This window comes from Gallus gallus, chromosome 26 (assembly GCF_016699485.2).
Source record: "Gallus gallus isolate bGalGal1 chromosome 26, bGalGal1.mat.broiler.GRCg7b, whole genome shotgun sequence".
NCBI classification, from domain to species: Eukaryota; Metazoa; Chordata; class Aves; order Galliformes; family Phasianidae; genus Gallus; species Gallus gallus.
In genome coordinates, this window is record NC_052557.1 from 3937311 (window position 1) to 3953324 (window position 16014).

General features: G+C 46.8%; 2 protein-coding genes across 6 annotated transcripts in view; both read right to left on the minus strand.

The window, feature by feature from the left end:
• Positions 1 to 5526, minus strand: part of AMPD1 (adenosine monophosphate deaminase 1) — a 10091-nt gene extending 4565 nt beyond the window's left edge. Inside the window, exons 1-5 of one of the 4 annotated variants that reach the window (NM_001396624.1) lie at positions 5378 to 5526; positions 3842 to 3853; positions 1924 to 2098; positions 1260 to 1425; positions 131 to 293 (exon numbers count right to left, since the gene is read on the minus strand). In NM_001396624.1, the coding sequence (NP_001383553.1) occupies positions 131 to 293; positions 1260 to 1425; positions 1924 to 2098; positions 3842 to 3853; positions 5378 to 5399 (538 nt within the window). In that variant the 5' untranslated portion in view covers positions 5400 to 5526. Of the gene's footprint in view, positions 1 to 130; positions 294 to 1259; positions 1426 to 1923; positions 2099 to 2444; positions 2476 to 3841; positions 3854 to 5377 lie in introns of those variants that run through there. The other 3 variants (XM_004935003.5, XM_004935004.5, XM_040653018.2) reach the window with 3 other exon arrangements.
• Positions 5527 to 9489: 3963 nt separating this feature from the next.
• NRAS (neuroblastoma RAS viral oncogene homolog) lies at positions 9490 to 15950 on the minus strand. Of its 2 annotated transcripts, none has more exons than NM_001012549.2 (5): positions 15708 to 15950; positions 15269 to 15447; positions 14690 to 14849; positions 14352 to 14475; positions 9490 to 13665 (listed from the first exon to the last, which is right to left on the minus strand). In NM_001012549.2, exons 1-4 carry the CDS (start codon positions 15816 to 15818, stop codon positions 14356 to 14358), a joined length of 570 nt encoding a protein of 189 aa, NP_001012567.1. In that variant the 5' UTR covers positions 15819 to 15950; the 3' UTR covers positions 9490 to 13665; positions 14352 to 14355. The 2 variants fall into 2 exon arrangements, with proteins under 2 accessions (NP_001012567.1, XP_046760077.1); XM_046904121.1 differs by having other exon boundaries at positions 15588 to 15734.
• Positions 15951 to 16014: the final 64 nt, after the last annotated feature.

Below are 16014 nucleotides of genomic sequence, written 5' to 3' on the forward strand. Positions count from 1 at the left end.
AACAGAGGACAGGCACAGCCCCAGCACCAACAGTGAGGAGTCCCCATGGAGCACTGTGTAACTCTTTTCTGACACCTTGCCATCCCAATTTGAAGTCAGGGGGCAAAGCTCTGCAGGTGCCTAAACATACCTGGGCCAGCATCACTTGCCCTCCAGACTTCGCCTTCAATAGCACGCAGGTACTGTGATGGGGTCCTGGGAAACCTCTGCAATGACTTCTGCATGTATTTCTCCCGGATGCACAAGGCACGGTACAGGCCTTTGCAGACTACTTCAAAATCTTCCACTGTCACCTGCAAGAGGACTGCTGTTGACATAACCACACAACTGTAACACAGTTGCTTGAGAGAGACTGTGGTGCATGGAGATGTAAAGGGTGCAAGTGTGTTTACAGCAAGATACATGTTTGATCATCCTCTCCCTTCCACTGTTCTGCCTGAGCAGGACAAAGAAAGGAGGATGGGCAAAGTCCCAGACGTGGCAAAGGCAGGTTCTTTATGCTACAACAAATGAATTTCAGCTGCCACCCCCTTACATTCCTCACCTCATGCTGTAGTTGGAACCAAAATGGAACCTAGGCCTGGGCAGAAGACTGGAAGCTATTTTTGGAGCCCAGGCTGAGACTGAGCAACATATACCAGCCCAATACGTCAAGAATTTGATTTACTGCACAGACAAGTGTTTTGGACAGTGCAGATTGGTCAGACTAGATCAGCATGACAGAATATCTCGCATCAGTTGCAGCTAAGCACAGGCATGGCAGAAGGAATGTGCCTGCTGCATGCTGGTTGGAGTTTTGGTTTCCCCTAATTGCTCCTCTGCTATAAAACTCGAGGCTGAGCAATCTGCCAGCAGATCTGCCAGCAGTATCTCACAAACAGCACAAATACAGCATGAGGCTGTGGAAGAAAAGGGGAGAAAGAGAAATTTGCTCAGGATGTGCTAATCACGCTGTCCTACCAGTTGTAGATGACTGTGCTTCAGCAGTAGGGTTTGGACATCTAGAGGTCCCCTTGCAACCTCAAACACTGTACAGGTCTCAGGCAGACAGAGCTGTGTGCAGCAGAATGAGCATTGCCCCCCCTTCCATGCCCTCCCCTCTGCCCTGTACAGAGAATCCCATGGGAAGTATACAGCACTCCCTGAGACTCCTGTTAAGGCATTCAGCTCAGGATCCTCCAGGGATGCAGCAGGAACATCATCAGACACTTATAAGGCATATGTAGAGCTGGAAAATTGAATGGCCATGAAATACCTACCCCAGAAGCATAATCCCCTGTGATCTGTACCCTCTGGAAGTCAGGCACTGATTGGTACTGGGGGGAGGTAGAGATGACCTCATCGATAGTGGACAATCCAGTTGTAGTCTTCTGAGCCAAAGGGACTGCCAGTGCAATTGTCTTCAGGCTGAGCATGCGCTTTCTCCTGCCAGGAAGGAAAGCCTCAGGCAAGCAGCCCCAACTCCTTGGCTGCATACAGGGCAGGGGCATTTACCAGCTGTGTGCAACATCAATAATCTTTCTGTTGCTTTCTGGGCACCTTAGACAGACATAGCCAAGAGTAGAGGGCACAGCACATGAAAGTAACCATGGACTTTCAGGCACTGTCCCCAGAGGTCTCCCCTTTCCAGAGAGGTCCCCAGTTCTCCCTCTCCAAGAGACCTGTGACCATTGCAGTGACAGTGCTGAGGTAACAGGACAAAAGGGTTTTTCTGACCAACAGTGGAAGAAACACTTGGAAAGGAAACCCAGAAGCACCTGACAGATGCTGTAGGATTACCAAGGATGTAACCAGGTTTGGGTGTGCTAAGCTGTTTTTCACCAGCCTTGATTTATGAATCTCTTGCTTTTCTTCCACCTCTGGCTGGGCATGAGCTGACACTGCCCCCCTCCCTTTTCCCCCACCATTCTGGTTGTTGCTCACCGCTTTTCTGTTGCAGAGGAACTCTCCTGAAGCATCATGTGTGTTCTCATTTCATGGCGTGAAATGGGGCAGATCTCTTCCACATCAAAAGGAGAGATCTCTTGCCTGGTGGCCTCATCTTTTACCTCAGAGGCAAAGACCTTCTCTGCGAAGGAGCGCGTTGCCTCATCTATCTCTGCAAGGAGAAAGAGCAGGCTGCAGGGTCAGGCGGGTACCTAATTCCCAGCCACCCTAACAGAAAGGTGCCTCCTTCAGCCAGCTGAGAGCTCAGCTCTCATGTCCTTAAAACACCTCCACCCTGCCTGGAAGACTCTGAGTGCCCTCCTAATAGAGCTTGCCCCACACGGTGTGGGCTGGAGAGGTATCTAAGCATTCCCAGCATAACAGAAAAGGTAAATACAATTTTCAGTGCAAGTAGCACAAAATAACTCAGAAAGAAGCAAGCTCTTGGGAAGGGCACGTAGGATACAAAGAGGGAAACTGGCAGAGCCCTTAACAGCTCTAGGAAGGCCAAGACCCACTTGCTCCATAAGGCATCCAGGCAAGATGAAGACAGGTGGACATGGAGATGGACAAAGCCAGCAGCCGAAACAGTTCCTGCCATCACAATGTAGCTGAATAGCTCCTAGCTAGGAAACCGTCCTGTGGCCTAGATTCCTCTCAGCCCATCACAGCCAGCATGCTGCAGAAGTACCAAACAATATGGCTCTACAGAAGTCTCCATGGGCACAAGGTTGGCTGGAATTCTAGGGAACAGGAGGCAGAGGGTCATTAAAAGCATTCATGCTGCCAGCAAACACCGTAAAACAAGACCTCTTTGGGGAACATCTCAAAATGTATGTTTGCATAGCAGCACATGAACTAATTGAGCAGGTTTCACTGGTGGTTGGCAGCTCAGCATGAAGCACGGTGAATATCAATGCTGCAGGTCGGCTACGTGGGACCACACCAAGACGTCTTCCAGGATGTTGTGGTCAGCAGATGAGCACCACGTCAGGGAGGGCTGACATGCATGACAGAAGCGTGCTAGACCTAGAAGAGATTTTCAGCACTGAAGCCAGACAACTTCTGTCTCATGGGGTTTTATGGGGAAAAAAAAAATAAAAACCAACAGCAAATCCCTGAGTTCACAGCTCCAAGGTCCTGGCAGCAGGTTAGTTAGGAAATGCCACACAGAGGCTTCCTTTCCTTGCTGTTATACAATAAATCAAAGGAACCTGTGCTGAGCTGTAAGCACAGGAAAGATTCTAGCACCAGGTCCATTTCTAAGCAGTGCAATGTCACAAGAGCAGCATTTCAGTGGCATGAGTTGCCCGTTGTTATGAATTTGCAGTATCATCACCAGGGCTCTACACACAATTCCTTGTGCTATCGATTTCTGCCCAGTGTTAGGGATTGGGGGACACCAGGTGTCTCAGCAAGAAAGGGTCGCTGCTGACACGTGAGGTCTCAGCACGTAGGAAGCAGGAAGGCGAAGGCAGGTTTCAATGTGCGTGGGGGATGTAAAGCATAACATTTGTCTCCTCATGCATCAAATCCACTCCACAGGAGCATGATTGATTTGGAAAGAGTTATTTTAGGTTGGATCTCTGTTTAGAGACAAAAAAAAAAAAAGCTTTAATAGGTGCCAGGGAAACTGCAGAATGATTTTCCTCCTCCACAAAGGAAAGCGTTCCTCTAAACAGGAGCTCAAGGGTGCTAGAACAACATTTAACCAAAAGTAGCTTCGTGTATCCAAGGACCAAAAGGACTGAAACCATCCTGTAAAGCAGTGAGGGGCACAACTGGCACTGCTGAGAAACAGCATCTGCTTGAACTGCAGAAGCATCACCATGATCGTGTAACTGCTGTCTGCTCCCAGCGATCGTGTTCAGACAGAAACACAGGAGAGCAGGTAGGAAAACACCGCCATACTCACGTTTATCTTCTGCTGTTGGAGATGAAACAGAAACAGAATAAAAACAGATGTGCATCAGCCCTCCAAAAATCTAAACCTTTTTGCCTTACCGTCGTGCCTGTGATTAAAAAGTGATTGTGAAGTACAAGCCTGGGCAAAGCATTACACTTGCAAAAGGACATCCTTGTCCCTTCTAACATTATAAAGATGTAAGGTCAGTATTCATATCCTGTGATACAGCTTCAGCAGTACGTGCATAAACGAAGCACATTACAGATACCAGAGCCTCTCACAGAGCTCAGGTTTGCCTTGCAGGAAGCTCTAGATTTACCTACACCTATCCCAGGGGAAGAGCATTTTCTGGAACCTACATCACCTCAATCGACACTAAAAGCACCTACGGGACACCTGGTTACCTAACAGGACCCAGCTGTCCTGAGAGGTCTCCTCCTACACCTGTGTTCAGGATCAGGAACACAGAAAAGCATAGCAACAAGTTAAGATGGCAAAACAGCATTCTCCAGCCTGAACAAAAAATAATAAAATAAAATTCAGTGACTTAGAGTACTGAGGCTCCTTCACCACTGTTTGTTTGCCTGTCTGTGACTCTCTATGAAGATCAGGATGGACAGCAATTCAATTATATTAAGTTTCTCTCCCAGTCTCCTGCCACCTGTTGTCACATCTCCACTTATTCGCTACCAGAATCAGATAGCTGAGACATTGCAGCTCCACAGATCTTCACTTCTGGGCTTTCAGGGCAGCACCAGCACTCTGAGGATGCTGCTTATGCCCTTGCTATCTGACCCAGGAAATTCACACTGAGGCTCTCCGGCTTTGCAGTCACCAGCTGCTCACTTTCCAAAATCCAGCCTACATTTGCAGTTCAAATGCTTTCAGTCCCGGCATTTGAACTCCACGTATTGATTTGCAAACCAAGTATCCCAGAAATGCCTAGTTTGACCTTCCATTTCTTTAGTGGATAAAAAATACACATACGAAGGTCAAACTCCCATTGATTTCACAGGTCCAGGCTGTAATACCGGCTTCACTTAGTGGGGCATATCTGTGGCATAACAGAGCACTGCAATTCTGAACATGCTCTTTTCAGACCTATGGGTGCTGAGGTTCTCCAGGGTTCGGTAACAGCAGTTGCACCCTTCTGCACTTCCCTGCAAGGCTTGGCTGACCCTACTGTACTGCCCAGCCTGTGCTTCCCACCCCCTGGGCACTGCAGCACCCAACATCTTCCAAGTGCACTCAGGTTGACTGGAGACTCCTGAAATCCCCTTGGTCCCTTCCACAATGATTTATATCAGGATACTACAGGAAGAATAACAAGTTTTTCTCCTACTCTGAGCAGAACGAGATTTAAACAATACAACCATTATTTTGCTTCACTATCCAAAAATGCCTCCAAGCAGGAAGAAAAATACTCACAGACCCTCAAGCCACATCCCTGGACTGCAAAGACAGCACAGCACCAAAATCCCAGAGCCTGTCAGCTAACAAACCTGCCCTGTGCCTCCCCGTCCTGCTGCTTGCTTTCAGACCTACCTGGAATTTTCACTTGTGACATCTTTGCAGCAAGTTTGCAGACCCCCCTGCTGTAACACAGCACAAGTAGCTGACCGCCTGCTCAGCAGCCTAACACTTATTTTACTGCTTTCCCTTCCCTGTAATTAGACTCTCCCACTCTAAAAGGAGAAGGGAGGCGAACTGCAGGACTATTTAAAGTGCTGCCACAAGCACTTGCACTGAAACAGGTGAAACCAGGGCTCAAATTCAACTTTTTTTTTCTTTTTTTTTTTAATTAGGCTTTCATTTCACATTCAGTGAAGTTTTGCCCACTGTCTGGTGAGGCTGTCACATCCCAGGACCCTTACATCTTTATAAAGGAAGAAGGTGGAAGTCAACCTTTTAAGAGAGACTAAAATTGATGATCAGAGGGCTGGAGCACCTTCCAGTACTTGAAGGGAGCGTATAAACAGGAGGAAGAACATTGTTTACGAGGGTGGATAGTGATAGAACAAGGGGGAATGGTTTTAAACTGAGACAGGGAAGGTTTGGGTTGGATATTAGGAGGAAGTTTTTCACCCAGAGGGTGGTGACGCACTGAACAGGTTGCCCAAGGAGGCTGTGGATGCCCCATCCCTGCAGGCATTCAAGGCCAGGCTGGATGTGGCTCTGGGCAGCCTGGGCTGCTGGTTGGCGACCCTGCACATAGCAGGGGGTTGGAAGGAGATGATTGTTGTGTTCCTTTCCAACTCAGGCCATTCTATGATTCTAAATTGATGTCTTCTGTGCTGAACCAGTGATTCAGAGGAACTCTGTAGGGCACACGGCCAATGGGACCAGGAGCTGTGGGGTTAGGCACAGATGATGTATTCTCACTACTAACCAGGAATTCATAGCAGATTTTTCCTCAGAAGGGTCTGCATGGAAGAGGGGATTTTACCTTCAGGAGTTGTACAGATGTCCTCACATCCCCCCAGAGGAATGAAACAGGAGGGAAAAAATAATACTAATTAAAATAAGGAAGCAGAAGGAGCTGCTAGGTATCAGTTTTGCTCCTGAGTTGGTCAGGACCTGCCTTTATAAAACTTCATACTGTAGTAAGGTGATTTACATCAGCTGGCAAGCCTGGGTGTCATCTGTTTCTGTATGCAGTGAGCCATAACCAAGGCTTGTCTTGTTTATTCTAGCAGTGAACAGCATTTAGCACAATCCAAGGTGTGATGAGGAACTCCCCTAAACTACCCAGAGTGACTTGGATTTGAAAGAGCAAGAATGGGTCTGTGAAGTCCTCCTAATGACTCATTTTAAGCAGATTCCTTCCAGCACACAGGCACATCTTCTAGGATCTCCTCCTCCCCTTTTTTGCTCCTGGAAAACAGTTCCTGGCTGAAGAAAATTTGTACTGCACGTAAGCCTAAGCAGATCAGGAGGATAAAATGGTCTTGATTTGAAACAGGGTCTTTTCCTATGTATTTGTATTTCACTTCTGGTTGGAGCTGATGATAAATGGCATTAAGAGCAGGACGAGTAAATAGAGCATGCAGGCTGCATGCTAACAGATTTTCAGTGGTGATTTAAAAGGTGACTTTGGTCCTGACAGAGAAGGGAGCAGAATAACCAGCACCCCTGGCCAGGACAGCAATGTTTGGAGGTACACGTGTGTAAGGGCTTCTGTGCTGTGCTTTGTAGGAACAGCCCGGGGAAGGTGCTGTCCCAGTAGCAGGCTGCTGTAAGTGAAAGAAGCGCCTGCCTAATGGCAGAGTGAGAAAGAAGGCACAAGTCATGGATTGTGGTCATGGATGCACGGGAAGCTTTGTGGCAGCAACAGTCAGTGAAGGCAGCTGGGCTGAGCCTCTGCCCTGCATCTTCAGCTGAGATATTTCCAAAGCATTCAGAAACTCTGCAAGATTACTAGTTGATGTGCATAGCTTCAAGCCACACTGGATTACAATTAGAAAATCCTCCAGAACTCAGGGAGTTTTAGCCCCACTTACTGGATATTCCTCAAGAATATCAGTTGGGTTCCATCCCCAGCAAGCAGATGTGCAACAAGAAGTAGGGCAAAACCAGGATGCTGGAGGTCTTGGTCTGTAATATCACACCTCTTTTTGCTTGTCTTCACTTTCTTAACTACTGATCTTGTCACCAACTCATCACTTTGTGAGTCCCCAAACCACACTACTGTTCAGCTGTTCCATTTAAGGTCAATAAGAGCAAACTCCTGCTTGTTTGCTCTCCCCCAGGGACTAGACCTGCCCCTAACCTTTCTTGACATGTCAAGGCCTTAGGATTCACATCTGAAACCAAAAATAACCTTTACGGTGCAGAGGTTATCTTCTTCAAGAGGTCTTCTGATCCCTTAACCATCTAAGTCACAGGGTCAAAGTGTTTGGGTTCATGGTAGAAATATGAGTAAAGGTTGGGTATGCTGTGCTAAAGTTAGAACTACAGCCTCTTTAAGCTGAGGGACTGAAGGCAAGCAGGCCCTCTCCCCAGTTTTCAGCTGGGAAATGAATGATTCATACAGAAATCTTTGGTGTGTTCTGAAAGAAACACACACTTCTCTCTGAGCTGCCTTCATTCTGCCTAGGTCTACTCAAGGTCTGCTCAAAGCAAGATTACCAGACAGGCCAGGAACTTGGCAGCTCGGGCTACTTGGCAAGATCTGCCTCCCAACAGCCTCATAAAGCAGATACACCTCAGAGTGAGCTGCCCAAAAAGCCTATGGACAAGCCTTGCTAGAAAATGATCTGCAGTCCTCCATTAATACTCCTTCAGGAACTGAACATGGAAACTCACAAGTGCACTCCTTGCTGTTACACCTGTGACCCGTTAATGGCAGCTTGCATTCAGGAGACCCTCAGAAGGTTCTGCTCATCTCACACTGCTCCTATTCATCCCTGCACAGATTCCTCCAGGACCAATTAAATCACCCTCTGCTCCAGAAAGGATGAAGATCAATGCGCCCCTTGTCAAGATCTGAACCACTTCTAGGAACAAATTGTTGCAGATAACAACTATGTGGGACGAAAAGTTTCCCTAATAAGCCCAGAACAGCCTTGCTTTTAAGCATCTGTCTGTAGTGTGATGCTAAATCTCTCCCTTTGGAACAGGCAGTAAATACTGCAGCTCCACAACACAAGGAGTTTTATACGTAGCACAGAGCAAACTCCTTTGCATCAAGAGGAGGGGATCTTTCTGGCAAAGGGAGGAGTGCCTTCAGAAGGTAAATTTCACATCCAGGCCCTCAGCACATTATGAGCTTTCATCTTTGCAGCCCCTGTTGCTTTGCTTTTCCTCAGGCTGCAGCCTCATGCCAGGATGCTCAGTGACTTTCCCTGAGCACTGCACCAGGCAACGTACCTCTGTTCTGCTCAGGGAAGGAAGAAGAAAGGAAAACAAAACCCAAACCACACACAAGGTTACAGAGGCCACTCACCTTTATTTATGGAAATACCAGATAACCTCGGAGCCGAGGTGGAATTCCTGTGATGCTGAGGATGGTGAGAGCGGCTGCAATGCTCAGTGAGAACAGCGGGGGGATCTGCTGCCCAGGAAAAACAGGCCCTGCAGACTCAAGGCTGAACGTCTGCAATTCTCAGCTCTGGGCTGTGACACACAGCCTGCAGGACAGTGCTTCCCTGCAGCAGAAGGCAGAATGCCTCCATCCCACCCTGCACATCTCCAGACTCCAACTCCTTTGAATGTGCAGAAGTGAGCCAGCACAGGCAAAGGGAGCTGCAAGGCTGAAGTTCACCAGTGTGATTTGTCACCTTCTTTGTTCTGAAGTGCTTTACCATAGCTGCACTGTGGTTTCGGGAGCTCTTCTGTTATTAAAAGTCCACTTTTCAGTTCCTTACACAGAAAACAGATGGGACTCTGGATTCCAGAGGTCTGCCATCATGTTTTAGGAGCAATGTACCTAAAGCACACTTACGGTGTGGTTCAGTACTCCTTGTGCAGGAGAGCCAATAGGGCATTGCTTCAGAAGAGTGAGATACACAACTTAAAAACCTAACAAAGGGCGCTGGGCACAGAAATACCTTGACAGCTGATTTCACTCATGGAACACCAAGTGAAGTGTGTGCTGAGCTCTCTGTAAGCCAGCTGTGTGATTTTGCTCCAGACCACTGCCATAAAAGAAACAACCAAAGAATTCACAGAGTTTATTCTTTAAAAAAAAGTTATTTAAGAAGCAAAATAATTTACTTCAATTCAAACCAACAGAGATGCATTTCCGAAAGCAGATAATTATACCAAGTTACAACAAGTTAGCCCTTGGATTAAAAAAAAAAAGTCCAGATCTCAACAGTTTCCAGCTATCCTGGAGGCTGTATAGGATTTAGGCTTGTGGAGTAATGAAGGACTGTACATAGAATTAGAATGTGATTCAAACCTTCATTAATCTCCCTCCCCCCACAGGTCCAAAGTTGCTTGAAATCCAGTTCTTTCTAAATCACTGAAGTGCACTCACAAGACACGTCTACGTAAGCATTACCATCACTATTCAAGTCTTATGATGACAATAAGAACAAAATCTGAGCAATGTTTGGGTTTCTTTAATAAGACCATAGAGTTGGGGCACTCACATTAACAAGCCACAATGCTACACTCGAACAGCTGTTCTCAGTCAGCAGTAACAAATATTTAGTTCAGTTATTTGCACTGGTAGTTTTTGAACAAGGTTGTTTGGGGTCTGCTCTACTTAGGATAGCGAGGTTAGATGGGCACGGACACAGTGATGTGCTGCTAGATCTAAATAAGAACATTTGGACTAAATCTACAAAGCCACCATTATGAGGAGCTGCCTTGTGCAAAACCATCTGTGCTTATCTTCTAAACAAATGTGCCAAATCTTGTTGGGGTTTGGTCCTTCTGCAGTGCAGCTCCCACCAAAGCCAGGGCAGTTTGGCTGACCATCCATGATCTGCTTGCTTTCAAGGAATAGCTGCATTTCCTATCTGCCAACCACTCTAGCTTAAGTCCTGATAACAGAAGCACATCACACTCTGCTTGTTCCTACCACACACACCTTTCCCAAGTCCAACTCAACGCCGCCAACAGACATTAACCGAGCAAGCTGGAGAGTGAGTGGTAACTTGAACTACAGAAAGCTCTAAGAGATCAGAACACTTTGACTGAAAGGGCACATCTGGTGGAACTACTGAGTCAGAGCTGTGCTCAAGCATGGGATGGCCGGGTTTCCTTCTCATCTGGTTGTGCCCTGTCATGGATTGCAGCTCACCAAGAGCACACACAGATCCAGGAGAAAACCTTTTCCACGGTTACCAAAACCTCTCTGTTAGGGCAGCAAATCTGCTTACGTGCTCCTCAGACACATCTTCCTTCATCCAAATAGGTGTCACTGCATTACCACAGAACTCCAGAAAGTGCTTCGGATATTCTGTTTAAAAATACTGCCTATATAAACCCAAACCCATGAAGAGATGGCTCCTAAGATAGGACTTTTGCCTGCATGCATTATGTGGTGCATACGCTTTAGGTGCTGCCAGTAACCTTGACTGACTCGAACTACTCACACATAGACATGTCTGCATACACGTGTCTGTATACATACATGCAGCTAGAAACCGAGCACAACCACTCACCTCATGCTCATGATGGGTACAAAATCTGATTTTGTAAGATCATCTCAAGATTTGACCCCAAAAATCACATAGACTGGAGCACCACCTGTGCAAGTGAGCTCTGCAGCGTCCTGAAAGTTGATGCAACTTCCTCTCTGGTTCCAAGAATGAAATGCACACTGACCAACCCTCACCAGGGCTCCTTCCTTTTTAAAGCTTCATCCAACCCAAGAGAAAAGGAACACAAAGAGAAAGCAGCCACAATTGCCAGCTCCTGTATTATTCTGAGGATTCACAACTTTTTTTGAGCTACAGCTAGTATGTTTTCAGTAAGCAGAGCATGCCAAAGTACAGAGCTATGACAAACCTCCCTTCAAAATGTATTTTTAATTGACATACTTGGCCACTATTCAAACACCAACTGTGAGGTTTCCCACAGCCATAGGCAGCAGCGCCCTGAGCTGATCCTGTCTGCCACGGAAGCAGCCCCACATCTCCCCAAATCATCCAGGAGCATAACAGACCCACCATGAACACCATTCAAACACAGTGCAAACACCACACTGACAGCTTCCCAAAACACTGAATGTATGCGACCAGATGCGACTCCCAGAAGCTGCTTCTGTAACTCCATTAAGTGGACAACAGTTCATCACACAGCTCAAGGAGCAAATGGTCAGCTCCTGCAACACACCTCAAAGGACGCTGTCACAAGGAACTCTTCCTGCACCAAACTAAGGCAAACAGAGAGAACACAGTAAGAAAAGCCCACAGACTGTTTGCTGATTACAGACGGCTCACAGTGATTCTGACTCCGTCCCATTTAACCTGCAGGCAAGAGATCGCCTTCAAATGAACTCGAGTCACAGCCGGTGCTATCCCATAATGCTTCCCACCGCTCAGGAGGTCACTGGAAAACGATGTTGTATGTAAAAATATTGTGCGTTAACTTCTTATCAGTCCCATCAGTCAAAGATAAAATGAATTCTAAACACTTATCTGGAGCATCACAGCTAAAGTTATGCAGATGGATCCTCGGCCTCCCAAGAAGAAAATTAAGAGTACAATTAGTGGAGGAAAGAGCATTAAAAGCAACAGCTTATTTTCTCCGTATTTACTTATTTCTGATTTCAGCTTTGAAAATATAGGAACCTGACTGCAACAAACTGAAACTACGCCTCTCGTAATGCTTACAGCTCGCACTGCTCCAGCAGAATGAACGCTCCCTCTGTTGGCTGATGGCTCTTTATTCTCTCACCAGACTAAGTGGGAATTCAGCTTTGCTACAGGACGCTGTCTGACACCACAGAACAGAACCCAGTATCACTGGCACAAGAACTGAGAAGGCCACGGTACGCCAGGGAACCTGGTAGGTGTTGGTCTCACCTGCACGTCCCAACCATATGGGGTGACAGTGCTGTGTTCTAGGAAGAAGTCACACAGCTCACGCAGTACTGCGGTTCTACTTTGAAGCTGTTACAACATACCCAGAACTGCTATCAGTGTATCATACATCTTCAGTGCAGACATCACTGAACTCCCTTCCTCATTTTGCAAGGATGCTGCAATTAGAAGTCAGCTCAGTGCTCTGTTAGGGCTCAGTGCCTCCTCCAATCAGCCTGGACACCTTAAGTCTGTGACAACCATTGACCCAATTACAGTCAACCTCAACTCCCAGGCTCCTCCCGTGATAAGGAAGGAGGTTCTGCAGAAAATAACTCAGAATAATTTGCAAGTTACAGACAGAGCTGAGGAACAGCTGCCCAAAGTAACCTCCAGTTTCTAAATTCATTATCTGTCCGTAAGAAATTGTCTATAAATACTGGCAGTTATGTTAAAATGAACAGCTCGCTAATTTGGTCCAAAGAGATCCAAGTGCTGTAGAAAACCAATACAGACTATACACAGTTCCACACACAAAGAGGTGGATGGATCCATTCTGATGGATCGAGAACAGACGTGGTATACATTTCTCTCCCTAACTCAAGAGTCTCACAAACAGCTGCTCCATCTTCCAGACTACAAATTCCCATTTTAATATCCTGCCATGAAAAGAGATCACCCACACAAAACTTGCCTGCTCAAGACAATGAGCACCCAAGAAATTCATCCTTGGGGTTCTCCTCAGCCCAAGGGAACAGCATACAACCTCCAACCTTCTGAGCAAACAGGCACTTAAGTTAGCAAAGATATCTCCTTTTTATTACAGAAAAATAAAGGATCAGTTCATCAGTTAAGTGATACTTCTGGCACAATGCAGATGTTGCAGATACACTGTGTGGGTGCACAGACAGCAGATACCAATCCGACTGGTGACAGAAACCTTTGTAATGGCAAAATTACTTCTGCCACTCCTCTGACAACACCGCAAATCTGAATCCAATGCAAAGGGGTCAAACGCCACTTCTAGCTTTTACTCTGGAGGTAAAGTGTGATCTTTTTCACAGCATTTAGTCTCTGTAATTCACTTTTCTTGTGACTGGTTTTCTTCTTGAACAAACCCAGACAACACAGCTAGAAAAGAATCCCAGTACACCAAGAGATATGACTGCTCTGTGAGCTGAGCAAGGAGGTAGATACCAGAGATGTTTTCTTCAGATGGAGCACAGGAAAGGATCCTGAGCTAATTAACTGGTACCAAGAGTCTGGTCGCTGGCACCAAAATACTGCAGGGCATCAGCATGAGACACAATACAGTAGCATCGAGACTTGTCCAGCAGCTACATCTGAACCTGGCATCTGGAACAGAAAGGTATCTCTAATTAGCTTCTTTACTAGTTTGTTGTAGGTATGCAGTGCACAGTACAAGTCCTGGTCTGGTCTGCCTCTTTGTACATTGATGAGTGACATCTTTTAGGCAACCCCTGTAAACACTCTCACTCAGCTGGAGCACTCATAAGTTTTGTTACCCACATGATTTTATTTGGTTAATCACCACACAGTCCATGTTCTGGGTAAACAGCTCAAGATGAGCTGTCAGAAAGGTCACCAATTCCCAGCAAGTTGTGACTGCAGCATTGTGCACACTCCCCTTTCCAGCTCAGGTTTCTTTTGCACAAGACAGAAATTATACTTTCTTTAAACAGTCAGAAGGAAAAAAAAAAAAAAAAGCACTGTTTCCCAAAGGAAGGAGACACCGAGTAGACTGATGCAGAAAAATCCCACCATTATCAGTTCAGTCAAAACCCAGGTTACAACCAGAAGGTGGTTGCCACAAGAAGTTCTTAACACCTTTGCCTTAAGCTTTGCCATCTGCTCACCAAAGGAAAAAAAAAAAGTAGAAGTAATTAACTGTTGGATCCAAACCTCTGGGAATCAATGGGTTGTAAGAAAACCAACCTGTGCCAGCTCATGTTTCAGAGCTGTGCTTATCAACAGCTGAAAGACACACAGACAAGAAGACTTAAGAAAAAAGTACAGCTCACCTTATCACATCACAATGCAGGACAACCCCATACAGCCCTGATTCCCATCTTCGTTGCTGTTGAGCTTTTTCATCCGGTACTGCCGAATCTCCCTCACCAGTGTGTAAAACGCATCTTCCACACCCTGAATGCAAAGGGTTCACGTGAAGCACTTTCATTCCCAAATCTCATAAGATCATCAGAACCCCATGGCTAAAAGCCATTAAATTAAATCAAAAGCTAAACATTTCCAGTTGATTTAGAAGCATTTACTCCTACAGCTAACGATGAGAAAGAGCACAGGAAAGAGTTAAACTGTTCTTCATCTAATGTACAAACAAAGACCAGAAGCACCTCACCTGTCTCGTTTTGGCTGATGTCTCTATGAAGGGAATGCCGTAGCTTTTTGCTAACTCTTGAGCCTGTTTGGTGTCTACTGTCCTTGTGGGCAAATCGCACTTATTCCCCACCAGCACCATTGGCACATCGTCTGAATCTTTCACTCTCTTGATTTGCTCTCTTCAAATTAAAAAAAAAAAAGCAATATGAATTATTTTCCTCAAATAAAAGCTGTTTTAATTCAAACAAATAAAACAATAAAACAACCTCACACTCTAAAAACTGATGTATATTGAAGCTGGACAGGACAGCAGGGGCTCTAACCTACAGTTGTACTTCTAATAACTCGATACAGCCTCATCTTGTATAACTCAGCCACGGAGGCTTTGGCCCTCTCACCACATCCCCACACACTCTGTATGCAGCCAATTAACACAGACAGCTGCCCCACTCCCCACTGACAAATAAGGTACAGATGCAGAACGGCTTGAAAAACCTTTCTGAAAGAAGCAGAAGATTTGATATGTTTCTGTTATTTAGTCAAAATACGTGATGCCTTTTCCAGCCTTTCCTCCTCATAGCAGAGGCTCAGACCGTACCTGTAAAGGTTAATATCAGCGAATGATTTACTGTTGTTAATGGCAAACACACAAAGGAATCCTTCCCCAGTTCTCATGTACTGATCACGCATAGCACTGTATTCTTCCTGTCCTGCAGTGTCCAGAATGTCCAACAAGCACGTCTCTCCATCGATGACAACCTGCTTTCTGTACGAATCCTGCAGGAAACAGAAGCAAATTGCGGACGATTGAGACAAGGCGCTGCTCCTTCCCACCGCCTGTCCGCGTTTGGGGGGGGGAATAACGCAGAACTTTTCTATTCCCGCACAGCACACACAGTGAAAAGCCCCAAACTCACCACCATCTCTGAAATCCCCGCCAGCCGTTACCCGAACCCTCCCCAAACTTCTTCCCGCACAACTCCCGGCCGGGACACATCCCGGCCGTAACGCCGCTCCCGCAGCGGCCCCGGGCTCACCTCGATGGTGGGGTCGTACTCGTCCACGAAGTGGTTCTGGATGAGCTGGATGGTCAACGCGCTCTTCCCGACGCCGCCAGCTCCCACCACCACCAGCTTGTATTCAGTCATCGCCCTCCCAGCGGCCCAGTGCGGAGCGCGGAGCCGCCTGCCCCGGCCGGCCCCAGCCCCGCCACCCCGGCTGACCGCTCCCGCACCGCGAACGCGGAACACCCTTCTGCAAAGCTTCCGGCTTCCGGTCCCGGCGCGTCGTCATCACCCAGTGCCGGAAGTGCGTCAGCTACGCCCGGGCACGTGACCGCGGCAG